At 44.2% G+C, this 27,237-nt stretch overlaps 1 protein-coding gene across 6 annotated transcripts in view; it reads left to right on the top strand.

Annotated features, from left to right (window-relative positions):
* The window catches only part of diaph2 (diaphanous-related formin 2), a 736,531-nt gene that overhangs the window by 208,081 nt on the left and 501,213 nt on the right, over positions 1-27,237 (top strand). For 5 of the 6 annotated variants that reach the window (XM_029662409.2, XM_029662408.2, XM_029662405.2 and 2 more), the window contains 7 exons: positions 1,341-1,415; positions 1,526-1,595; positions 2,629-2,765; positions 4,458-4,566; positions 12,421-12,531; positions 13,738-13,850; positions 22,689-22,805. In XM_029662409.2, the coding sequence (XP_029518269.1) occupies positions 1,341-1,415; positions 1,526-1,595; positions 2,629-2,765; positions 4,458-4,566; positions 12,421-12,531; positions 13,738-13,850; positions 22,689-22,805 (732 nt within the window). Of the gene's footprint in view, positions 1-1,340; positions 1,416-1,525; positions 1,596-1,843; positions 1,860-2,628; positions 2,766-4,457; positions 4,567-12,420; positions 12,532-13,737; positions 13,851-22,688; positions 22,806-27,237 lie in introns of those variants that run through there. The other variant, XM_065019814.1, reaches the window with a different exon arrangement.

The following is a 27,237-nucleotide window of genomic DNA, read 5'->3' as shown; positions in this document are numbered from 1 at the left end:
ACTTTGCAGGCTATCCTCCCCCTTTGGCAGTTCTATCTTGACGGAAGATGTTATAGTTGGGTATGGAAATCTCAGAATTTTTGGTGGCCTTCCTGAGCCAGGATTCAGACACGGCAAGGACATCAGGGTTAGCAGAGTGTGCTAAAGCAGTGAGTAAAACAAACTTAGGGAGGAGGCTTCTGATGTTGACATGCATGAAACCAAGGCTTTTTTGATCACAGAAGTCAACAAATGAGGGTGCCTGGGGACATGCAGGGCCTGGGTTTACCTCCACATCACCAGTGGAACAGAGAAGGAGTAGTATGAGGGTGCGGCTAAAGGCTATCAAAACTGGTCGCCTGGAGCGTTGGGGACAGAGAATAAGAGGAGCAGGTTTCTGGGCATGGTAGAATATATTCAGGGCATAATGCGCAGACAGGGGTATGGTGGGGTGCGGGTACAGCGGAGGTAAGCCCAGGCACTGGGTGATGATGAGAGAGGTTGTATCTCTGGACATGCTGGTTGTAATGGGTGAGGTCACCGCATGTGTGGGAGGTGGGACAAAGGACGTATCAGGGGTATGAAGAGTGGAACTAGGGGCTCCATTGTGAACTAAAACAATGATAACTAACCTGAACAACAGTATACAAGGCATATTGACACTTGAGAGAGACATACAGCGAGGCATACAGTAATCACAGGTGTTGAATTGGGAGAGCTAGCTAAAACAGTAGGTGAGACAACAACAGCTAATCAGCTAGCACAACAACAGCAGGTAAAATGGCGTTAACTAGGCAGAGGGAGGGTCGGATTAACTACACACAGAGCCAGAGTGCGGCTGGGGCCGACAGATAAAACATAAACAAGCAGAATGGAGTACCGTGATTAATGGACAGTCCAGCATGCATCAGCTATGTAGCCAAGTGATCAGTGTCCAGGGGGCAGCGGTGACCGGTTAGCTGAAGACCGCTAGCAATGTTTTGCTGACTGATAGCTGGTAGTTAGCTGGCTAGCTTCAGTTGAGGGGTTCTGGATCCGAAGTAAATATAAATACTTTAGGAAAAATAGCTACATTGGATGAGGCGGGTTGCAGGAGAGTATTTAGAAGTTGAGGTTTAGCAAAATGTTTTAAAAGATATGCGAAGAAAAACGAAGAAAAAAAACGGAAAAAAACGATATATACAAAGGGACGCGACACGACAAGACGTCTTACTGCTACGCCATTTTGGTGCTTTCAATGAAACCAATACCACCAATGACTTTTTTGTGTTATTTTGATGTGTGATTCGACATCTGTTGGTCTGGGACAGGACCATGTATGTTGTCTGACTTTTCTGACTGATTTTTCTTCTGTTTCCTAGCTGGGTGAACAACTTTGGCCATGAAGGACTAGGCCTCCTCTTGGATGCATTGGATAAGTTGCTGGATAAGAAACAGTAAGCATCTCACAGTACGACTTCTCGTCTCTCAATACGCCCTCAATACTGTCTAAATGTATTCTTCCCTGCCGTATTCTCATTCCTGTCCTTTCACCTGTCTTTTTCAGGCCAGAAAGTATAGACAAAAGGAACCAGCACAAGCTGATCCAGTGTCTCAAGGCCTTCATGAACAATAAGGTTTGTACGGGTTGGGTTGGTCCAAGGCCTTCATGAACAATAAGGTTTGTACGGGTTGGGTTGGTCCAAGGCCTTCATGAACAATACGGTTTGTATGGGTTGGGTTGTTCCAAGGCCTTCATGAACAATATGGTTTGTACGGGTTGGGTTGGTCCAAGGCCTTCATGAACAATAAGGTTTGTACGGGTTGGGTTGGTCCAAGGCCTTCATGAACAATACGGTTTGTACGGGTTGGGTTGTTCCAAGGCCTTCATGAACAATAAGGTTTGTACGGGTTGGGTTGCTCCAAGGCCTTCATGAACAATACGGTTTGTACGAGTTGGGTTGTTCCAAGGCTTTCATTTAAAAATTTTAACGTTCAGCAGTTTTTCTCGATTCTTCAATGTTTTCAGAAAGCCATATATCAGGATTCAATTGGCACCCAACGTGGGCCCTCAACCACTTGAACAATCATTGTAATCCTTTATTATGCCTGTTATATCGACTCAATTTAATTTGAGGAGGGAAGAGAAGGACAGTACAGTGTAGAAGTGGTTCTGTATTCACCCTGAAGTGCTACAAACCAGAGACTGAAATTTATATAGTTTCAATGACTAAATTTCAATGGCAAAACTATTCACATTGAAAGAGTGGTAGAAATGAAATTAATGAAAAGTGGTATTACTTTGTACCGAGTAGGTATTCTTCTCAAAATCCTGTATGGTGAAACCTGTTTGGCCGTTTTTCCTATCTAAAATGGATGGACTGTGACGATAGCTATTATGGACAAGTAAAGCCGAGCTAATTTGCCATATTCAACCCATTGTCATCAAGTATTTCATTATTCTTTTTTGGGAAGCAGCACTGTCTCATCTTTGGAAAGTGAGGATGGATGAGCTATTGATATTGCTACCCTTGAACAAAATCCCAATATGTGTTCATGTATACTTGAGTCCAAGATATATTTAAAGTTAGGGAAGGACTATAAGTATTTGTCCCTACAGTCCTGGCCTGAATTGGCTCAATTCATCATAATCTCCATTTTCCCTTGCAGTATGGACTGCAAAGGATTCTGGGAGATGAGCGAAGCTTGCATCTCCTGGCCAGGGCCATTGACCCAAAACAGACCAGTATGATGACAGAGATCGTCAAGATCCTCTCAGCTATCTGTATCATTGGAGAGGAAAACATGTAAGTTCACCGCAACATTCAACACTAATCTACCATTATAATATCCTCAATTTCACACTTCTCTCAGTGCCAGCCATGGTCTTCATCCCCACTTCTCCCCCCTAGCAACCCTCATTTCTATAATCACATTAAGGAAGTAGATTTGTAGACAACCTGTCACTGGCCCTAACACAATACATTCTGTGCACTCATGTTACATTTGCAGCGAGGGCTTTGAGATCTCCATCCGTTAACATGTTCTGATTTAGCAGTTTGGGCTGTGTAATGTAATTCAGTGCTCAGTGTTGTTGGCCATGAACACACAGTTTGGCTGACAGATTATACATTGAATCCAGGGGAGCTCTTTTGTATTGAGCTGGACTAAAATAACAACGGGACTTCAAAGTAGCTCTGCATGCAGCGGAGGAAAATAAACAAATGGACAAATAGGAGAATCTAGTTAAAACTGTTTCTTATATATCAGCCCCTGCCGGATGTCTCTGTGTGACCGTGGTTTTGGCCCCTGCTATGTTTAATCTAGGAATGTAAAATTACTCGACTGAAATTAATCTTCTAGTACTAACTAAGCTGCCGTCATACTCAATTTCCAATATACTTAAAGAAAAACACAGACACACACACACACATGTGCATGCTTAAACAGCCCTGTTTAAGCATGCATAGCTGATTGACAGGAAATAGAGCTGAGGCCTCACTTTCCGGAAAAAAAAGTCAAGGGTTGGGTGGTGCTGGGTCGGTAGTTTCCTCCGCATCTTCCCTCTCTTTGCTCCTCTGCCAGACTATTTTGGAGCGAGGGGGGGAGATCACAGGCATGGCTCGGTCGTGAGCCATCCTCCCTCCCTGAGGACCCATGAACACTTCACCGCCCTGGATGGCAAAGTGGAGAGAAACAGAAAAAGAATGTGCTGAAAAAGAAATATAAAACAAGAGCTCTCGCGATCTCCCTCCCTCTCCCTCCCTCCCTCCCTCCCTCCCTCTCCCTCCCTCCCTCCCTCCCTCCCTCCCTCCTCCCTCCTTCTTTCTTTCGGATGTGCTTCTCCTGTGTATAGAAGATAAAAGCTTGACAGCAAACCATTTCCAACCCCGATGAGAGAGGCCCCGACGACTGATGGCGTGATAAAGCTCATCCAGATAAAGAAGGGGCTCGGCGTCCAAAAACTTTTGTTTGCTGTTTACTAAAGTGGCTATTTAAACTGTCTTCACCTACTTGTGTTGCAGCCCCTTTGTGCAGGCGCACAGCAGTGTGAGGCCTTCGTTTGAAATTGCCCAAATCACTATTCAGCAAAGTTGCCGTGAGCCCTTGTAAACGGTCTAATTTGCTTTCTCAACAATATGTGTTTTTATAAAGTAGTCCTGTAGCCTTCTCCCTGCAATAAATTGCCCCTGCCTTGGCATCACAAATGGCATTTTTATTATGAATAGCTTTTACAATAGATAACATCAGCTATAAAGGCTTTCTCTGAACATTACCAGAGCAATGAACACTAAAGCAGATCAATTGGATACCTATAATGCACGGGGTTGCAAACAAAGACTCAGGCCAGACCATTTGTCTTGGGTCCCCATAGAACGTCCCTGACCAAGACAAGGGGACAGATGAGATGATATGTGAGGTGGAGGTGTGAGTAAATGTCCTGGTGGTAGGGCGATAAAGGCGTTTGTTGACTTTTCAGTCTTTTTGTTTTCTCTCAGCCTGGATAAGATCCTGGCTGCCATGACGATTGCAGCGGAGAGGAATAACAAGGAGAGATTTGCTCCGATAGTGGAGGGACTGGAAAATCACGAGGCCCAACAGCTCCAGGTCAGCATTTTACAACCTCTTTTGGACAGACACACACACAGTCACAAACTCGCATTTTCTGCAAATCCCATTGACAACAGTGTGTGATTTACGTGTGACATTGAGTCATGTATACCTTTCTCACGTCTTTCCATAAGAACCTCCATAAATATCCACTTCCATCCACAACACTCTTTCAACCTGCCCCTTACGGAGTAGCCCATGGTGAGATGACTGTGTTATTTCAATGCTAGTCTGCTTGGATTTGAGTCATACATCAATATTCTGTTTATCAACCCTTCCAAGTTTTTATCTATGACCTCAACCTGTAGGCCTCTGAGACAAGTTGTGGAAAGAAACATATTTTTAAGCTCACATTTATGCACATCACACAACAAAGTCAAATCATTCGAGTCTGCCATGTCATGTGCAATGGAGAGAACTCGGCTCTAGTCAATGTCATTCTCACAAATGGCCTCTTGGCTTGGAGCCGGTGTTTGACGCGGAGGGACAGGTTGAAATTGACAGTTCTGTCACTCAGGGGTCTACTGTACCTCAGCCCCTGTCGACGGGTACACACATTTCATCTCCCTTGCCCTTCTTGCTTTGTGTCTGCTTGTCAACCTCTGGCACCTAAGCTGTTTGATGGGAGTCGACCAAGGGTTCTTTCTCCTGGCCTAATCAACACCACCTGCTTCACTAGAGGAGCTCTACCAGAACTGTTCTACTCTCTTTTGAGGACTCTTTTGAGAAGTCTTTTGAGAACTCTGAAATATAACACAAGACCAGAAGAGAGATGTTGACTTCCAGAAATGTTTTTTCCCATCCTCGTAACAAATATTTTTCTGCTTTTTCTCAGTGTTGTTGAGCGGGTCTCTGAGGACCCAGAGGAAAAGGGCAACCATGCAGCAACATACCTGTCTTTACTTCTGTTATTTTCCCTTCACTGTTTCTTTCTCTGGCACTTTTTTGCAAGCAGTCTTTTTTTAAATTTCATAATTTGTCAAATTGTTTGTAGATGGGGGGACTATGGGAAGGAGATAAGGGAGGAACGGGAGATGAGGGAAGGAGGGATGAGGGAGGGTTAGGGAAGGAGGAGATGGATGGGGGAAGGAGGGATGGATAGAGGAAAGCGGGATGGATGAGGGAAAGGGATGGGGGAGGGATGGATGGATGGGGGAAGGAGGAATGGATGGGGGAAGGAGGAATGGATGGAGGAAGGAGGAATGGATGGGTAGGGAGGGATGGAGGAAGGAGGAATGGATGGGGGAAGGAGGAATGGATGGGGGAAAGAGGGATGGATGGAGGAAGGAGGAATGGATGGGTAGGGAGGGATGGAGGAAGGAGGAATGGATGGGGAAGGAGGAATGGATGGGGGAAGGAGGAATGGATGGAGGAAGGAGGAATGGATGGGGGAAGGAGGAATGGATGGGGGAAGGAGGAATGGATGGGGGAAGGAGGAATGGATGGGGGAAGGAGGAATGGATGGGGGAAGGAGGAATGGATGGGTAGGGAGGGATGGAGGAAGGAGGAATGGATGGGGGAAGGAGGAATGGATGGAGGAAGGAGGAATGGATGGGTAGGGAGGGATGGGGGAAGGAGGAATGGATGGGGGAAGGAGGAATGGATGGGGGAAGGAGGAATGGATGGGTAGGGAGGGATGGAGGAAGGAGGAATGGATGGGGGAAGGAGGAATGGATGGGGGAAAGAGGGATGGAGGAAGGAGGGGAGGTAGAAATCCCTGGATTGTGCTGCTTGTTTTCCTCCATAAAATGTCCGCTAATGAAAAGAGCCGCCGCTAATTGTGAAATAAATTAAACTACCTTGCTGATGTAGAAGGTTCAAAGAAATTAGAATACTTAAAAAAAAACTTGTGATGGTGCTGTGGAGCCTGACTTTGTTAATGTGATTAAAATGGGTTTTGCCGCAGTTCGGGCTTTGCTCTCTCCACTGCAGAGTGAAAGCCAGCCTGCATCCCGACTTTAAACCGTCCCAGCAGTCCCACTTTTAATTACACTGACAAAAAACCTCCTACGGCAAGCACGGCTCACATGATGCCCGAGCTCCCTTCTTGCACCGTCGCCAACCCCAAAAACAAGCACCACAATAACCCTCCTCAATCCAATTCCACACAACAAACATGGTCGAGGTCTGTCTGCTTCATACGATAGGAGGACAAATCTATACGTAGACGAAGAGAAGAAAACAACAACATTAGGCCCATGAAGCTCCCTCAGTCACTCATAACTCTCGAAATAGTTCTCTTCATTTTGAAAGACTAAAGATGGGAGTAAAGAGATGGGAGTTAAGTTAGTGGAGTTTCAGAAAGGATTCTAGCGTAGCATCCCTGGTGGGTAGACTTCAGGCTTGGATGCCCAGCTCTTGGTCCAAGGCTCTGGAGGTCCTATTGGAGTGGTTTGATGTCTGCTATGTTGCTGCTGCCTGACACCATTGGCATGTTCTCAAAGCAACTATCCCATCCCCTTCCACCCCACCAGTAGGGCTGGTGCAGCACAGAACAACCTTTAGAATTCTCCTTAAGCTTGCTGTTTTCCCGGTGTGCGGCAGGCCTGGTGCATATGTAAAGAGTCTCCATTAGCACTGACATGTCCCCATAAACCATAATACCATATTCCCTCACTCCACTGGATTAATACAAACCTGTTCGATTCCACTGTCCCCTATAGAAAGGGGAAAAAACACATTGATAAACAAACCAATGCTGTTCATTCCAGATGGCTATTATTCCCCATTGCCAGGCGAATTCCCGCTAGTTATGTTCTCTGAGGGCATGAATTGGGCTAGCGTGATGATTGTGTGTGTGTGTGTGTGCCCCTGCGTGTGTGCGCACGGGTGTGCATGTGTTTGGCTGTAAACCTCTCGCCAGGAAAAACACCAACAGGAGGAATCGGTGTGAATAACAGCCAAGCGACAGCATTCACTACGACCCGTTAAAAAAAGATGTGGGCCAATACAAACATGCCGATAAGAGGTTTTCTATAGGGTACTTTTCAAGTCAATCACAGAGCTCCTTCAGTTCCCGATCGATCCGCCTGTCAGAGGAACACTCCGTCTTCTCCTGGTGCTGCTCCCCGGAGCCACCTTACATCCCATTAAGGCCCATCAGCATTTTCCCTTTCCCCTCATTCTCCTGCCCTTCCATCCCTCTACTCTTCCCTAATCCAATAAATCAATTACACATGCACATCTGGCCAGTAGATTCCCCAGACCTCTTCTCTTTTCCACTTCCTCTTACCTTCTACTTTTTTCTGCCTCTACACCAGACTATCTCTCCCCTCTTATCCACTCCTCTTTCCTGTCTTTCCTCTCCTCTCTAGGAGAACCATAAACAATTAATGAAATTGCAGCTGTGGAACGGTCGTTAAGACACTAACAGCTTTCAGACGGTAGGCAATTAAGGTCACAGTTATGAAAACTTAGGACACTAAAGAGGCCTTTCTACTGACTCCGAAAACATCAAAAGAGATATGCCCAGGGTCCCTGCTCATCTGTGTGAACGTGCCTTAGGCATGCTGCAAGGAGGCATGAGGACTGCAGATGTGGCCTGGGCAATACATTGCAATGTCTGTACTGTGAGACGCCTAAGACAGCGCTACAGGGAGACCGGACGGACAGCTGATCATCCTTGCAGTGGCAGACCTCATGTAACACCTGCACAGGATCGGTACATCCGAACATCACACCTGCGGTACAGGTACAGGAGGGCAACAACAACTGCCCGAGTTACACCAGGAACGCACAATCCCTCCATCAGTGCTCAGACTGTCCGCAATAGGCTGAGAGAGGCTGGACTGAGGGCTTGTAGGCCTTTTGTCTGGTGAGGACCTGCCTTACATCACCGGCAACAACGTTGCTTATGGGCACAAACCCACCATCGCTGGACCAGACAGGACTGGCAAAAAGAGTTGCGGTTTTGTCTCACCGGGGGTGATGGTCGGATTCTCGTTTATCGTCGAAGGAATGAGCGTGACACCGAGGCCTGTACTCTGGAGCGGGATCGATTTGGAGGTGGAGGGTCCGTCATGGTCTGGGGTGGTGTGTTACAGTATCATCGGACTGAGCTTGTTGTCATTGCAGGCAATCTCAACACTGTGCGTTACAGGGAAGACATCCTCCTCCCTTATGTGGTAACCTTCCTGCAGGCTCAGAGGCTTGCAATATCTGTATTGTGAGACGACTAAGATAACACTACAGGGAGACAGGACGGACAGCTGATCATCCTCGCAGTGGCAGACTACTGTGAAGATGTCTAGCAAGACAATGCCACCAGCCATACTGCTCGTTCGGTGCGTGATTTCCTGCAAGACAGGAATGTCTGTATTCTTCCATGGCAAGCGAAGAGCCCGGATCTCAATCCCATCTCAGTCCCATCTGGGACCTGTTGGATCGGTGGGCGAGGGCTAGGGCCATTCCGCTCAGAAATTTCCGGGAACTTGCAGGTGTCTTGGTGGATGAGTGGGGTAACATCTCACAGCAAGAACTGGGAAATCTGGTGCAGTCCATGAGGAGAAGATGCACTGCAGTACTTAATGCAGCTGGTGGCCACACCAGATACTGACGGTTAATTTTGACCCCCCCCCCTCTGTTCAGGGACACATTAATCCATTTCTGTTAGTCATATGTCTGTGGAACTTGTTCAGTTTATGTCTGTTGTTGAATCTTGTGTTCATACAAATATTTACACATGTTAAGTTTGCTGAAAATAAACGCAGTTGTCAGTGAGAGGGCCTTTCTTTATTTGCTGAGTTTATATATGGACACACCTACTTATTGAAGGGTTTTTCTTTATTTTTTACTATTTTCTACATTTTAGAATAATAGTGAAGACATCAAAACTATGAAATAACACATGTGGTTAAAAAAGGTGTTAAAAAAATCTAAATATATTTTATGTTTGAGATTCTTCAAAATAGCCACCATTTGTCTTTGACAGCTTTGCACACTCTTGGCATTCTCTCAACCGGCTTCACCTGGAATGCTTTTCCAACAGTCTTGAAAGACCTCCCACATATACTGTGCACTTGTTGGCTGCTTTTCCTTCACTCTACGGTCCAAATCATCCCAAACCATCTCAATTGGTCGGGTGATTGTGGAGGCCAGAACATCTAATGCAGCACTCCATCACTCTCCTTCTTGGTCAAATAGCCCTTACACAGCCTGGAGGTGTGTTGGGTCATTGTCCTGTTGAAAACAAATGTTAGTCCCACTAAACGCAAACCAGGTGGGATGGCATATCGCTGCAGAATGCTGTGGTAGCCATGCTGGTTAAGTGTGCCTTGAATTCTAAATAAATCACAACAGTGTCACCAGCAAAGCAGCATCAAATAAAAAAAATGTAGTCACATGCGCTGAACTTTTACTGAAATGCTTACTTACGAGCCTTTAACCAACAATGCAGTTTAAAAAAATATGGATACGAATAATAAATATAAGTAACAAGTAATTAAAGAACATCAGTAAAATAACAATAGCGAGACTATATACAGGGAGGTACTGGTAACAGAGTAAATGTGCGAGGGCACCTGTTAGTTGAGGAAATATGTACATGAAGGTAGTTATTATTATATTATTATTTATTAGAAGCCTCTTGGACCTAGACTTGGCACTCCGGTACTGCTTGCCTTGCTGGTATAGCGGTCCTGGATGGCAGGAAGCTTGGCCCCAGTGACGTACTGGACCATTCCTAGTACCCTCTGTAGTGCCTTGTGGTTGGAGGCCGAGCAGTTGCCATACCAGGCAGTGATGCAACCAGTCAGGATGCTCTCGATGGTGCAGCTGTAGAACCTTTTGAGGATCTGAGGACCCATGCCAAATTTTTTCAGTCTCTTGAGGGGGAATAGTTTTTGTTGTGCCCTCTTCACAACTGTTTTGGTGTGCTTGGACCATGTTTGTGTGTTGGTGATGTCGACACGAAGGAACTTGAAGCTCTCATCCTGCTCCACTGCAGCCCCGTCGATGAGAATGGGCGCGTGCTCGGTCCTCTTTTTCTTGTAGTCCACAATCATCTCATTTGTCTTGATCACGTTGAAGGAGAGGTTGTTATTCTGGCACCACACGGCCAGGTCTCTGACCTCCTCCCAATAGGCAGTCTCGTCCTTGTCGGTGATCAGGCTTACCACTGTTCTGTCATCTGCAAACTTAATGATGGTGTTGGAGTCATGCCTGGCCGTGCAGTCATGAGTGAACAGGCAGTTCAGGAGTGGACTGAGCACCTGAGCACAGGAGCATCTGGGGCTCCTGTGTTGAGGATCAGCATGGCGGATGTGCTGTTACCTACCCTTACCAGGATCCAGTTGCAGAGGGAGGTGTTTAGTCCAGGGTCCTTAGCTTATTGATTGGCTTTGAGGGCACTATGTTGTTGAACGCTGAGCTGTAGTCAATGAATAGAATTCTCACATAGGTGTTCCTTTTGTCCATGTGGGAAAGGGTGGTGTGAAGTGCAATAGAGATTGCATAATCTGTGGATCTGTTTGGGCGGTATGCAAATTGGGTCTAGGGTTTCTGAGATAATGGGCCATGAGCCATGACCAGGATGGGGAGCGTTGCTGCACATCTATTTTCAGGTCTCCCCAGAGATGTTCGAGTCCGGGCTCTGGCTGGGCCACTCAAGGACGTTCATAGACTTGTCCCGAAGCCACTCCTGCGTTGTCTTGGCTCTGTGCGTAGGGTCATTGTCCTGTTGGAAGGTGATCCTGCCACTGAAAAACATCCCCACAGCATGATGCTGCCACCACCATGTTTCACCGTAGGGATGGTGCCAGGTTTCCTCCAGACGTGACACTTGGCATTCAGGCCAAAGAGTTCTATCTGGTTTCACCAGAGAATCTTGTTTCCCATGGTCTGAGAGTCTTTAGGTGCCTTTTGGCAGACTCCAAGTGGGCTGTCATGGGTTTTTTACTGTGGAGTGGCTTCAGTCTGGTCACTCTACCTAAAAGGCCCTATTGGTGGAGAGCAACAGAGTTGGTTGTCCTTCTGGAAGGTTCTCCCATCTCCACAGAGGAACTCTAGAGCTCTCTGAGTGACCATCAGGTACTTGGTCACCTCCCTGACCATGGCACTTCTCGCCGATTGCTCCGTTTGTCCGGGCAGCCAACTCTAGGACGAGTCTTAGTGGTTCAAGACTTCTTCCATTTAAGAATGATGTAGGCCACTGTGTTCTTGGGGACCTTCAATGCTGCAGAAATGTTTGGTACCCTTCCCCAGATCTGTACCTCAACACAATCCTGTCTCTGATCTCTAAGGACAATTCTTTCGACCTCATGGCATGGTTTTTTCTCCGACATGCTCTGTCAACTGTGGGACCTCATATAGAGGGGTGTGTACCTTTCCAGATCATGTCCAATCAATTGAATTTACCGCAAGTGGACTCCAATCAAGTTGTCGAAACATCTCAAGGAGGGTCAATGGAAACAGGATGCACCGTAGCTCAATTTCGAGTCTCATAGGAAAGGGTCGGAATACTTATGTAAATAAGGTATTTAAAAATATATACTTTTGCAAAAATGTCTAAACTTGTTTTCACTTCGTCATTGTGGGGTATTGTGTATAGATTGCTGAGGATTTTTCATCCAGGATCTCTACGGACAATTTTAGAATAAGGCTGTAACATAACGAAATGTGGAAAAAGGGGTCTGAATACTTTCCGAATGCACTGTATACACATGAAATATTTCACACATACGCTCCCCAAGGTCTTTTAACTCAACGGTGCCTGCTACATCATAACATAGATTGATACCATACAGAGAGGCCATGCATGATAAATCACTATATCACCATTTAATTTCATGTTGATTCATGTTAAATAGAATGAATTACAAGAATATGTTCTCTCTAACATGTGTGTTACAACAGGTGGCCTGCATGCAGCTGATCAACGCTCTGGTCACCTCTCCGGACGATCTGGACTTCAGGATACATCTGCGCAACGAGTTCCTCCGCTGTGGCCTCAAGAAGATCCTACCGGTGAGTTACAATGCAAGGGGCTCTCCGTCACACACCTTCAGGGGCATAGAGATACATTAAATTGGCAGTCTAGGTATCATTTGTGTGTTGTTTTACATGCATAAAACCTCATTTAGCAAGTGAAACTTGTACATCTGAGTTGAGGCAGATTTGGACCCTAAACTCTCTGAAACAGTCCACTACACATTTTCCAGTTGGGACAATGAATGATTGACTCCCCCTCCAACTCCCATTAAACAGTTAGTTTTAGTCCCTAGCCCTCCCTGCCTCTCCCTGTTTGTCTGCGAGAGACAAAGCTCCTTCCTTCTGTCTCGCCTCCACATTGCTTCCATTATTATATTGGATTGTTCTAGCTCACCTCACCGCCGGCACCACCTCACTGATCACAGCTCGCCGTGGCATCATTATCAATCAGCAGACAGATCCTTGCACTCGGCATCCACTCATCCCTCATGACCTCATTTGCAGAGGGGAATTTTCCACGTGTTAATAAGTCATCTTGACTGCTCCGCTTGATTATCGCTGTCATTAGTTTAATTATCTTCATATCTGCCCCCCGATATGATGGTGTTTCCTTTACAATTATTTACAAATGCCTCATTTGAAGCTTTAATGCCAGCATTTAATCAGAGGCGGGGCACACTATTTGTGTTGTGTTGTGGAGCCAATACAGTCAGGTGATTAAGAGGAAAGCTAAAATGAACCAGTTCTATGATAAAGTACTGAGAGGTTACTATTGGCCGAGTCTTTGAGACCTCTCCTTTCTGTTGCATTGCATGCTAACTCCCTCTCCGAAGCAAGACGGATGGCATGCCCGAAGAGCAGCGAGGTGATTGATAGCTGCAGAAATTGGGTTCCATTTGGCCTGGTGTCGTCCGTAAACTCTTAACGCCAATGATTCATAGGAAAGTTGTAAAGTGCACCATTATAGCTCCTCGTTGAGGGAGCAGGTGTGGAGCGCTGGGTGATTCAGGTATACCAGGCCGGCAGGGAAAGAGGTGGATGCGTGTCCTAGTTCCCATACAGCTGTGACTTGGAAACCAGCATACACTTGTCTCCATTAATGGAACCAGTATAGGCTAGGACAATCAGGCTAGGTTTGTTTTATGTACGTACTGATAACAGTGTATATAATTAATCCATACTGTAGGTACATCCAGTCCTCTGCTGTCTACCACAGTCTATTCATGTCTCTTTGAATTACAGGAGCTGAAAGAGACTGAGGAGCTGGACATCCAACTGAAGGTGTTCAATGAGAACAAGGAGGAGGACTCCATTGAGCTCTCCCATCGCCTCGATGACATCCGCGCCGAGATGGAATATCCTTTTGTCTGCCCGTGCCGCTGTTCCGGCCATGGAAAAGGGGCTGCTGGAAATTAATGTATTGTGTGGGCCTCGCCAGGCTTACAGGTCTAAAGCCGGCAGGGTCAGGTTCATTAGAGAAGGATTTGAGGAACTATAGTGCAATCTCCCAGCCCTATCGCTTACCAGGTAAACAGGCTCTTCTTCTCTTTTGCTTGCCTCGGTTCTGCTCCCTCTCTCACCACCATTCCTCATTTCTCAGCCGTTTCCATCAGCTCTCAACTGGCAGATGCAAGACACTGTCAATCATTACCAGTTGTTTTGTCTTCAGAACACAGTCTGTTTATTTTATGGCCATCTATTTTAAGTCTGTTAAGGCAGATAAGATTTTTAGTGCAGTTGTTCTGACTGGCACACAGAGGTCCATTTTCTGTGACCTTATTGTTTTGTCTCCTTAATCACGCCTGTGATTAAAATACTTTACCTTTCTCCCGCTCACTTTTAACTAGAAATGACAAGTTGGTGTCTCCAAGTCGTCCCTCTATGTCCGCTCAACTGGAAACTTTTTGAGTGGTTAATAAAGTGAGCCCTAATTGGGTCTCGAGTTCAAGACTTGTTTTAAAGCATTCTTGGCTTGGTGCCTAAATAATTCAAGCAGCTTCTCTAAGGGCATTTGGATGTGTGAAATGCTGACATGGTAGGCAGACAGTGCAGAGCCAGACACTGTTATACAGATGTTCTCACTGCCAACCTTTGTCTCCCCAATTCTCACAGTGCTCGAAAATATGCCACTGATTGCTGTGCTGAGTGACAGTTACTGTTGACGCTGTGAGGGAAGGGAAAAAACAAACACCACACCTGGATTAATGATGTCCTTGAGCAGGTTCACAAATGAGAGGGCCCAATGTTTGTTTCCATGGACAATGTGGTGTTAATCTGTGCTAGCTCTCGTCGCTGACATGCACCAATTTGCACGCTTACACGCACACACACACAAGTAGATTGTAGCTTGTTTTCCTTGCCTCATGAATACTAACACTGAGAGACACGTCTCCTCTCTGTCCAGCCCAGGTCTGTGTGCTGAGGATGTGACTCCAGGCCACTAATGAATATGAATGATGCTGTGAAATAGTGATTGATTGACCCTACCACTGACTGGTCCACATCTCACCTCTACTGCTGCTCATGTTTATTCATGCTACCCAGCTCCGCAACATGAGTAGAAGTAAAACGAAGAGAGAGAGATAGAGGAGGGGGAGAGGGGGCGAGAGCGGGGGGCGAGAGAGGGGGACGAGAGCGAGAGAGGGGGCGAGAGAGCGAGAGGGGCCGAGAGAGAGCGAGACGGGGCGAGAAAGCGCGAGACGGGGCGAGAAAGCACGGGGCGCTAGGGGGCGAGAGAGGGGACGAGAGGGGGCGAGAAAGCGCGAGACGGGGTTTTAGGGAGCGAGAGAGGGGGCGAGAAAGCACGGGGCGCTAGGGGCGAGAGAGGGGCGAGAGGGGGCGAGAGGGGGCGAGAGGGGACGAGAGGGGGCGAGAGAGAAAGCGGAGAGGGGGCGAGAGACCATGAGAGAGATGTGTGTGGGCCTTTGGATTTGCATTGTTCTGTAGGTAGTGTTTTTCATGTTTGCTGATTACTGATAGATATAACTGCTGGGACCCTTTTTTGCTGATAGCTGTAACTGTTGGGGCCCTTTCGTACTGATAGTTGTAACTTCTGGTACCCTTTCTTACTGATAGATGTATCTGCTTGGACCCTTTCTTACTGATGGATGTAGCTGCTTGAACTGTTACTTACTCGTAGATGTAGCTGCTTGAACCATTTCTTACTGATAGGTATAGCTGCTTGTACCATTTTGAACTGATAGATGTAGCTGCTTGAACTGTTTCTTACTGATAGTTGTAGCTGCTGGGACCCTTTCTTACTGATATATGTAGCTGCTTGGACCCTTTCTTACTAATATATGTAGCGGCTTACACCCTTACTGATAGGTGTAGCTGCTGGGACCCTTTCTTACTGATAGATGTAACAGCCGGAACCCTTACTGATAGATGTAGCTGTAGGGAACCTTTCTTACTGATAGATGTAGCTGCTTGGACCCCTTTACTGATACTGTAGATGTATATTCTTGGACACTTTCTTACTCATAAATGTATCTGCTTTAACCCTTTCTTACTGGTAGATGTAGCTGATTGAACCCTTTCTTATTGATTCTTTAGATGTAGCTGCTTGAACCCTTTCTTACTGGTAGATGTAGCTGATTGAACCCTTTCTTAATGATTCTTTAGATGTAGCTGCTTGAACCCTTTCTAACTTATAGATGTAGTTGCTGGGACTCTTTCTTACTGATATAGGTAGCTGCTTGTACCCTTTCTTACTGATACTGTAGATGTAGCTGCTCACACCCTTTATTTCTGATAGATGTAGCTGCTGGGACCCTTTCTTACTAATATATGTAGCCGCTTGTACCCTTTCTTACTAATACTGTAGATGTAGCTGCTTTTTTCTTTATTTTACATTTTAATAAAAAATTAATCCACTGAGTAAATCTAATATCCCGATTCTTGAGCTGCAACACAGACATGTACTGAGTTTGTGTCAATGGAGATGAATATATCATTATTCGACTAGCTACTCCGTGTCTGCCCCGCCAGTTTTTTGTGTTGCTGAGTTTTGCCGACTGTCAGCTGTACGTAAACATATGGACAAATCCATTTTTGCCTCCGTGTGTTGTGGAAAGGTAACACTATTTGTTTCAAGCTAACGTTAGCAGACATAAGATGGACATTTAATGGGCTCTAAAGTGCCAGCAGTTCACTCGAATTTGCTAGTAAATTAAATACAAATATGAAAAATAACTGGTCCCATTGGTGTGAGTGTGATATACATTTAATTCTGCGTCCCATTAGTTGTATTTTACACGTAGCATTACGAGGATCACGCAACCTGATAGACTGTAACTGTAATTAGGATCCACGTCAAAAAAAGTCAGAAATAGCGATACAATAAATGCCTTTGATGATCTTTTTCTGTTGGCACTCCAAAAGGTCCCAGTTACATCACAAATGGTCCTTTTGTTCGATAATGTCCTTCTTTATATCCATGTCCTTCTTTATATCCATAAAAACTCAGTTTAGCTGGCCCGCTTCAGTTAATAATCCACCCAGTTTCCCTCCATCAAAATGCATACAAAATTAATCCCAAACATTACTAATAACATTTCCAAACAAGTCAAACAACGTTTATAATCAAACCTTAGGTACCCTAATAAACCCTAGTAAATAAATGAATACGAAAGAACCCGGTCTCTTCCACGTGCTTGGAAACACTACAGCCAAAATGGGAGCCACCTAGAAAAACTATAATTTCTGGCTCATTTAAAAAAAAAAAACAGCCTGAAACTCTTTCTATAGACTGTTGACATCTAGTGGAAGCCCTAGGAACTGCAACCTGGGAGGATTTCGCCTTATAATAAAAGTGACAGCCATTGAAACAGTGGTAGGCTGAAAAAATACATTGGGGGGATGTTTTGTCCTCGGGGTTTCGCCAGCCATATCAGTTCTGTTATACTCATAGACTTAATTGTAACAGTTTTAGAAACTTTAGCGTGTTTCCTATCCAAATCTACCAATTATATGCATATCCTAGCTTCTGGGCCTGAGTAACAGGCAGTTTACTTTGGGCACGCTTTTCATCCGGACGTGAAAATACTGCTCCCTACCCAAGAGAGGTTATGCTTTGTGTACCCAGTTTGCGGTCTGTGTCGATGCGGTCATTTGTTTTTATGTTTTAAATTATTTTGCTTTTAGTGTTGATTAGGATTGGCCCTGTTTGAGAGGTGAGACTAAACTTGGGGGCATGCGCTAAGAAAAACGTTATAGATAATTACCTCCATTCTACACTGTACATGTAATGGAATAAATTCCACATGTTCTGTACTTATCAGTATGAATATTTGATTTATGCTTTGTAAATACCTTTTCAGAGGACTGAACTGAACCAGGTATGATCATAATGTTTGTCTAAGCACACAAATCTCCAATTTGCCGCGCGCGTCTGGTACTCTATAAAGTTGGACAGGGTTCTGCCTTTCTTACTGATAAATGTAGCTGCTTCAACCCTTTCTTACTAATATTTGTAGCTGCTTGTACCCTTTCTTACTGATAAATGTAGCTGCTTGAACTCTTTCTTACTAATATTTGTAGCTGCTTGTACCCTTTCTTACTGATAGATGTAGCTGCTTGAACTCTTTCTTACTGATAGATGTAGCTGCTTGAACTCTTTCTTACTAATATTTGTAGCTGCTTGTACCCTTTCTTACTGATAGATGTAGCTGCTTGAACTCTTTCTTACTGATAGATGTAGCTGCTTCAACCCTTTCTTACTAATAGATGTAGCTGCTTCAACCCTTTCTTACTGATAGATGTAGCTGCTTCAACCCTTTCTTACTAATAGATGTAGCTGCTTCAACCCTTTCTTACTGATAGATGTAGCTGCTTGTACCCTTTCTTACTGATAGATGTAGCTGCTTGAACTCTTTCTTACTGATAGATGTAGCTGCTTCAACCCTTTCTTACTAATATTTGTAGCTGCTTGTACCCTTTCTTACTGATAAATGTAGCTGCTTGTACCCTTTCTTACTGATAGATGTAGCTGCTTCAACCCTTTCTTACTGATAGATGTAGCTGCTTGTACCCTTTCTTACTGATAGATGTAGCTGCTTCAACCCTTTCTTACTAATATTTGTAGCTGCTTGTACCCTTTCTTACTGATAGATGTAGCTGCTTGAACTCTTTCTTACTGATAGATGTAGCTGCTTGTACCCTTTCTTACTGATAGATGTAGCTGCTTGTACCCTTTCTTACTGATAGATGTAGCTGCTTGAACTCTTTCTTACTGATAGATATAGCTGCTTAAACCCTTTCTTACTGATAGATGTAGCTGCTTGTACCATTTCTTACTGATAGATGTAGCTGCTTGAACTCTTTCTTACTGATAGATGTAGCTGCTTGAACTCTTTCTTACTGATAGATGTAGCTGCTTAAACCCTTTCTTACTGATAGATTTAGCTGCTTGTACCCTTTCTTACTGATAGATGTAGCTGCTTGTATCCTTTCTTACTGATAGGTGTAGCTGCTTGAACTCTTTCTTACTGATAGGTGTAGCTGCTTGAACTCTTTCTTACTGATAGATGTAGCTGCTTAGACCCTTTCTTACTGATAGATGTAGCTGCTTGAACCCTTTCTTACTGATAGATGCAGCTGCCTGAACTCTTTCTTACTGATAGATGCAGCTGCTTAAACCCTTTCTTACTGATAGATGTAGCTGCTTGTACCATTTCTTACTGATAGATGTAGCTGCTTGAACTCTTTCTTACTGATAGATGTAGCTGCTTGAACTCTTTCTTACTGATAGATGTAGCTGCTTAAACCCTTTCTTACTGATAGATTTAGCTGCTTGTACCCTTTCTTACTGATAGATGTAGCTGCTTGTATCCTTTCTTACTGATAGGTGTAGCTGCTTGAACTCTTTCTTACTGATAGGTGTAGCTGCTTGAACTCTTTCTTACTGATAGATGTAGCTGCTTAGACCCTTTCTTACTGATAGATGTAGCTGCTTGAACCCTTTCTTACTGATAGATGCAGCTGCCTGAACTCTTTCTTACTGATAGATGCAGCTGCCTGAACTCTTTCTTACTGATAGATGCAGCTGCTTGAACTCTTTCTTACTGATAGATTTAGCTGCTTAGACCCTTTCTTACTGATAGATTTAGCTGCTTAGACCCTTTCTTACTGATAGATATAGCTGCTTAGACCCTTTCTTATTGATAGATGCAGCTGCTTGTACTCTTTCTTATTGATAGATGTAGCTGCTTAGACCCTTTCTTACTGATAGATGTAGCTGCTTAGACCCTTTCTTAGTGATATATTTAGCTGCTTAGACCCTTTCTCACTGATAGATTTAGCTGCTTAGACCCTTTCTTACTGATAGATGTAGCTGCTTAAACCCTTTCTTATTGATAGATGCAGCTGCTTGTACTCTTTCTTTCTGATATATGCAGCTGCTTGTACTCTTTCTTACTGATAGATGTAGCTGCTTAGACCCTTTCTTACTGATAGATTAAGCTGCTTAGACCCTTTCTTACTGATAGATGTAGCTGCTTAGACCCTTTCTTACTGATAGATGTAGCTGCTTAGACCCTTTCTTACTGATAGATGTAGCTGCTTAGACCCTTTCTTACTGATAGATGCAGCTGCTTAGACTATTTCTTACTGATATATGCAGCTGCTTGTACTCTTTCTTAATGATAAATGTAGCTGCTTAGACCCTTTCTTACTAATATATGTATTTGCTTGCACCGTTTCTTACTGATCGATGTAGCTGCTTATACCCTGGGATCCTTTCTTACTGATAGATGTAGCTGCTTAGTCCCTGGGACCCTTTCTTACTGATAGATGTAGCTGCTTAGTCCCTGGGACCCTTTCTTACTGATAGATGTAGCTGCTTAGTCCCTGGGATCCTTTCTTACTGATAGATGTAGCTGCTTAGTCCCTGGGATCCTTTCTTGCTGATAGATGTAGCTGCTTGCACCGTTTCTTACTGATAGATGTAGCTGCTTATGCCCTTTCCCAGTCCGGGCTTCTACTCTACTAATGTCGTCCCTCAGATAGCAGTGTGGCAAGCCTATAATTGCATCACACCAGTTTGGTAATTCTCATCGGCTTCTTCCAGGCTCATACAGGAGTGGGAAGCGATACATCAGAGAAGCCTGTATTCCCATCCCCTGCGCTCGCCGAATTTGATATGGGAGAACTATTTTGGTTACAGACATGGCTGAAGTTAATAAGAAAATGTCAGACGGCGTTAAAATGGATTGATTTGCGCTGATTGTGGTGGATGGATCATGTGGTGTATGAAATAGTGGGAACAGTTGGAGAGTATGGAGCACTGTTCTGTCATTTTGGGTGTGTCAAGTCTTTGCACTGGTTGTCAAGTGATGTTCACTCACGCTTAAGTAACTTTTCAGAGGTGATCAATGCTCGATTGTCATTCAACAGCCTTTTGAGACGATGAACTTAACAGTTTTTCCATCATAGCGGATATAATTTGCTCTAAACAACTTTGATGGGGCCGCACAACTTTGACATGTCCTTTTATGTAGTTAAAAACCCCGAAACGAAGCTCGTCCGACCATGTCCTCTCCCCTTATCTGAGGAAGCCGGGCCCTTGGTCCCTCCTTTTAAGCCCTCTGGACTAAACAAGAACACAAATCAGATATATTTTTCTGCTGGGTGACCACAGACAAATGTGAATGAATGCAGAGCCTCTGACTGTGAAAGTGTTTTAGCCCAGACAGTGTATCACCCTGCAGTCAGCAGGTAAATATTTCAGCAGACATTGTTAAAACGTACACTTCATATTATGACGGCAATCAATTTTTCATCTTTCCCGGCTGAACACTGCACTATTCCGCCTCACTCTATTCCCCTTGTTTTCTGCATGTGTGCACAGATTGAAAATAAGACTTTCTGAGTTTTATTTATTTTCTACATGCTTTTCAAACATGAATATCCACGGGAGGATCCTTTCTCAAGCAAACTGTTTTGTATAAGCCCCCTCAAGCTATTTATTTCTCTAAATTCTTTACAGTTTTGGGACTGGGTTTGTTGTTAGTTCATAGAAGATCAAATGTAATCTTGCTATAGATTAAAATTCCAGTTCCATATTCCTCGTAAACACAGATGAAATACAATATACTGTAAAGTGATCGTGATATTATTCTGAAATCCAACTTGGATATTATGTTTAAACACATGCACATCTCAAGAGAAATCACTTTTTCCTTGATTTGAACATTTCTCCCTATGGTTTCAATTCCATAAAAATCAACTGTGAAATGTGCCAAGCACTCCATTTCGCAGCCTCTGACAGTTCTTGATCTGAAACAAATAGCCAGCAATCCAACTCAGAGAAACGGACATAATGAAATGAATAATACACCATAGACAGTGAATTCTTATCTGATTCGACAACTATTTTAGACATCACAAGCCATCGCTCACACTCCTTGGGGAGGCGCATAATCAGTACCTTTAGCAAGTTTAATAACACATATTTTCTCTTCGACGGACAAGGCACAATCTGAGACAATATTTTCCATAGTGACTGATCCCCTTTTCATGATCCAAACCCAATGGAGTTTTCACGTGATTAATTTCCTCCTCCTTGAAAGGCGCAGAGTGATAGGTGGAACACAGGGACTGTTCTTTATTGCCAAATTCCCTCCTAAAGTTAGCTGTTTACTCTTCTGCCGCTCCCGAGAGGGAAAACAGATGTGAGGAATTGTCGCAGTGCTTGCTTGTGCACAATGACACTTGTCTGAGTACTAGTCCGGGATGGGAAAACTAACACTGTGATTTGAGGATCTTCCAAATGATTTTGATTGATTTTAGAATGCACTGTCACTATATTGTTAGATTGATAAAGCACAGGTTTAAGCACTCCTTCATTCCCATGTCCGTTTAATACCTAAACAGCAATAGGTAAAGCTTATCAGTGTTAGTACGCCACTGACCGAATAAGGGAATGTGAAATGTGTTATGCATGTGGCTAAATGAGAGGGGTACAATGTGTATATGTGTGAATGTGCTTTTCCACTTGGGAACAGTTCGTCCTATCCTATATGAGGAGAAGTGGTTAAAGGTAATAGAGGACTTGGTTAGAGAAGGCACATGAATTGTAAATGTTTGCCTTCTCCTTTTAAATGGTCTGTCATAGTAGCCTACTACTGCAAGCTGCTTTCTCTCAATTGTTTACTACATTGCCATGACATTATATACCTTAACCCCCTTCTCACTGATATGGGTGAGGTGTACCATCTCCTATCCAACATGGTGAAAGACACCGGGTCGGAGACCTACTTCCTGTCCATCCTACAGCACCTCCTGCTCATCAGGAACGACTACTACATCAGGTGAGTTCTGCACAAACAGCCACATCCCTTCTCACTGCTTTCACAGGAAGACTGCATTTCCACAAGACTGGTCTTGAGAAAAACATAAGGCTGAAATGTTGACATTAAACAGTCTCTAGTCTATTCCCTCTTTTTGTTTTATTCAGTAGTATGTAGCCCCTGTAAGGGATACACTTTGCTGTGTAGCGCTAATGCTGCGTTATCAACGCAGAAACCTCAAGGACGTCCACTCCTTGACACCGCATTTGAGTAAGGCCAGATAACGAAACACGCGTCTGACCCCTGTAGATAAGTGTGCCACAATCCTTGTAAAACTACATTACTTCCTATAGTAAGTGCTATTCTCAAAACCTTGCCATCTCCATCTCCCAGGGGAAAGCATGTAAGCATTCAACATGAAAGATTCACATGTCCATTTTCTCCTCTCAGGGCTCTCTCTCTCTCTCTCTCTCTCTCTCTCTCTGTCTCTCTCTCTCTGTCTCTCTGTCTCTCTCTCTCTGTCTCTCTCTCTGTCACTCTCTCTCTGTCTCTCTCTCTGTCTCTCTCTCTCTCTCTCTCTCTATGAATGTAATCACTGTGATCAAAGTGCCAGGGCCATATCAGAGCAGATCTAATATTCTGTACTTTAGAACGATTAAGTAATTATTCAAATGGCGTCCCGGCTCTGGATTCCTGTAAATGTGTCAATCACAGGAAAAAAAGAGGGAGATAGTGGCGGCTCCTCTGATGGCAATGACAGTGATCAATTCGCTGCTGTGTCAGACTTTTCACCGAAATAAAATATTTAACAAAAAATAGAGAGAAGACAAGAGGAATTTACCATAGACAAGTTGCTGCTCACTCGGCTGGTATGAATAATGCATTCCTCATTTTGTTGGAGAAAGTGAGAAATAGAAAACACATTAAGTAGCTAGTGCAGCATAGCACCTCAGCACTCCTCTCTGTCTTTTTCCCCCACTACTGACGCCAATGCTCTCCACCACCGACAGTAAAAAAGGATCACTACAAATGCTAATTAAAAATGGATGTGCTTATTAAAGATATGCTTTTAAAAATACATTTCCCACCGCTCTCCCTCCTCCCCTACTCCATGAGGAAGACATAATTCCACATACATCACCGGGCTTTGCGAGGTGCGGTCGGTCTGTCTGACACAAGGTTCTTTTTCCAGCTCAGGCCTCAATTCATCATCAATATATCCCTTTTTGGCCACTTTGAACCAGCATATCTTTTTATGTTTCAGATTAAATTGGCTGGTTGGGAAATGGCAGGTCTTTAATTTTAAATTAAAGGGAGACCTTAAGATCATTTTGGGCTTTGATGACCGTATCTCTATTGGGATCCAGGGGGGAGGAAGTGGGCCACTCACGCTCGCTGCCAGGCCAAATCAGGTGATGGAGCGAAACTTGTCCATAGGTGTATGCGATGGCTTCCTGATCAAAGGGACGCATAACATGCCTATGCCAATATTCCAACAGAATGTGGACTTTGGCTTCCAAAGTTATACATTTTCAACATGACAGCCTTGTACCCTGTTTCAACAGGACTGCCATGCACCCTGTTTCAAACACAGGGCAGATGTGTGTGTTCAATTTGGAGAAGCACCTCTCGAAACCATCACCAATTGGTGAAGGGGGGGCTTGTTTTATTTTCGATAATTAATCTGAGAGTGCCATGCTTGATGAATGGGAGCACATCAAACCCCTGCTAAATTTAGAGCGGATATCCTCTTTTGGAGTGGAGCGATATGGGGATTACACTGGTTATGTGGAGCAGGGCTGGACGAGAGACTGCGAGGGGAGTTTGTGCTGCTGCTAGAATCCCAATGTCATGTGGAGGGGAAAGGTGCCAGAGTGAAGGAGTGAAGGATGGTGCTAGGGACATATGTTGGCTTCTGGAGCCCAGCCTTGTCCAGGCTCTGGTGGGGCCTGACAGTTCTGGGTCACTCGCTCACTCCTTCCCTTCCCTTTCTCAGTTATCTTGGTGGTAGTGGCAGAGAGGAGCGGGGGATGCTGGGAAAATAGGGTGACTTATTGAGATAATAATGTGGTCTACACCGGCGACAGTACTAAACCGGGTTGCCACAGTGCTAAGCCACACAGGGGCGCCGTGCACTCGCTCGATCTCATGACAAGTGGGTGAATCCAGCCATAGGAACAAGACATCTGCCATTTCATGCATACAAAAATGTTTTTACTAGTTTTGGTTCTTATAAAATCTGTTTACAATATGATAAGACCTGTCCACATTTTATAGGGAACCCTGATTTACTCCTTGTCATCACAAATAAAGCCCCACATATAGGATGTACATTCTAGTATAAGCAGAAATCCAATAATTTACACATTTGGTCAATATGCACTCGTACGTGTCTTATTTCCATGCATGTTCAGAGCTCTCATCTTTTGTATATTGAAGTGATCTCTCTGAAATGATCTGCATACCAACAATTCCAGCCTATTTGGTTCATTGCTCAAAGCAATGAATCTATTTGAGCCACAATGCTCTTACCCCCTGCTCCCCTTTCCAAAGGCAGTAAAGAGAGAGCAGGACTTTGAAAAAAGCTTTGATTTCTTTATCTGCATCGGAGCCTTCTGAGCCTCCCACGCAACCTGAGTATCAGCAAGCAGCATTGCGCCTGACCACAGAGGCCAGCAGGAAATTAGAGCACAGCTAATCTGCCTAATAAAGGCCTCCCTCAGAAAACATATGAGTGTACACTACCGGTCAAAAGTTTTAGAACACCTATTCATTCAAGGGTTTTTCTTTATTTTGACTGTTTTCTACATTATAGAATAATAGTCAAGACATCAGTCCATGTAGTAACCAAAAAAGTGTTAAAAAATTCAAAATATATTTGATATTTGAGATTCTTCAAAAAGCCACACTTTGCCTTGATGACAGCTTTGCATACTCTTGGCATTCTCTCAACCAGCTTCATGAGGTATTCACCTGGAATACATTTTAATTCAATGTTAATTTGTGGATTTTCTTTACTTCTTAATGCATTTCAATTAACGGATGTGCCTTATTAAATGTATTTGGAATTTTTTTCCTTAATGCATTTCAGCCAATCAATTGTGTTGTGACAAGAGGGGGGGGGTGTAATACAGAAGACAGTCTTTTACCAAAATGGCTAAGTCCATATTATAGAAAGAACTGCTCAAATAAACAAAGAGAAACGACAGTCCATCATTACTTTAAGACATGAAGGTCAGTCAATACGGAAAATGTCAAGGACTCTGAAAGTTTCTTCAAGTGTAGTCGCAAAAACCATCAAGCGCTATGATGAAACTGGCTCTCATGAGGACCGCCACAGGAATGGAAGACCCAGAGTTACCTCTGCTACAGAGGATACGTTCATTAGAGTTACCAGCCTCAGAAATCGCAGCCCAAATAAATTCTTCAGAGTTAAATTAACAGACACATCTCAACATCAACTGTTCATCGGAGACTGCGTGAATCAGACCTTCATGGTAAAATTGCTGCGAAGAAACTACTACTAAAGGACACCAATAATAAGAAGAGAATTGCTTGGGCCAAGAAATACGAGCCATGGACATTAGACCGGTGGAAATGTGTCCTTTGCTCTGAAGTCCAAATTGGAGACTTTTGGTTTCAACCGCCGTGTCTTTGTGAGACTTGGTGTGGGTGAGCGGATGATGTCCGCATTTATGTTTCCCACCGTAAAGCATGGAGGCGGAGGTGTTTTGGTGTGAGGGTACTTTGCTGGTGACACTGTCTGTGATTTATTTAGAATACAAAGCACACTTAACCAGCATGGCTACCACAGCATTCTGCAGCGATACGGCACCCAACCGGTTTGGGCTTAGTGGGACTATCATTTGTTTTTCAACAGGACAGTGACCCAACACACCTCCAGGCTGAGTAAGGGTTATTTGACCAAGAAGGAAAGTGATGGAGTGCTGCATCAGATGACCTGGCCTCTGTCACTCAGCACCACTTGAATTACTGTCTGTCACTCAGAACCACTTGAATTACTGTCTGTCACTCAGCACCACTTTAATTACTGTCTGTCACTCAACACCACTTTACTTATTGTCTGTCACCCAGCATCACTTGAATTACTGTCTGTCACTCAGCACCACTTTAATTACTGTCTGTCACTCAACACCACTTTACTTATTGTCTGTCACCCAGCATCACTTGAATTACTGTCTGTCACCCAGCATCACTTGAATTACTGTCTGTCACTCAGCACCACTTTAATTACTGTCTGTCACTCAACACTACTTTTCTTATTGTCTGTCACTCAGCACCACTTTAATTGCTGGCTTTCACTCAGCACCACTTTAACTCCAGGTACTTGTCAAATTAAGTGATTTGTGAAACTTTTGAGACATGGGAGAGTATATGTTTTTCTTATACACTGCATTCACATATTTTTTTGTCACACTAATCATTCCTTTCC

The sequence above is a fragment of the Oncorhynchus nerka genome, linkage group LG6 (assembly GCF_034236695.1).
Source record: "Oncorhynchus nerka isolate Pitt River linkage group LG6, Oner_Uvic_2.0, whole genome shotgun sequence".
In the NCBI taxonomy this organism is placed as follows: domain Eukaryota; kingdom Metazoa; phylum Chordata; class Actinopteri; order Salmoniformes; family Salmonidae; genus Oncorhynchus; species Oncorhynchus nerka.
This window is presented reverse-complemented; position numbering and strand designations above follow the sequence as displayed.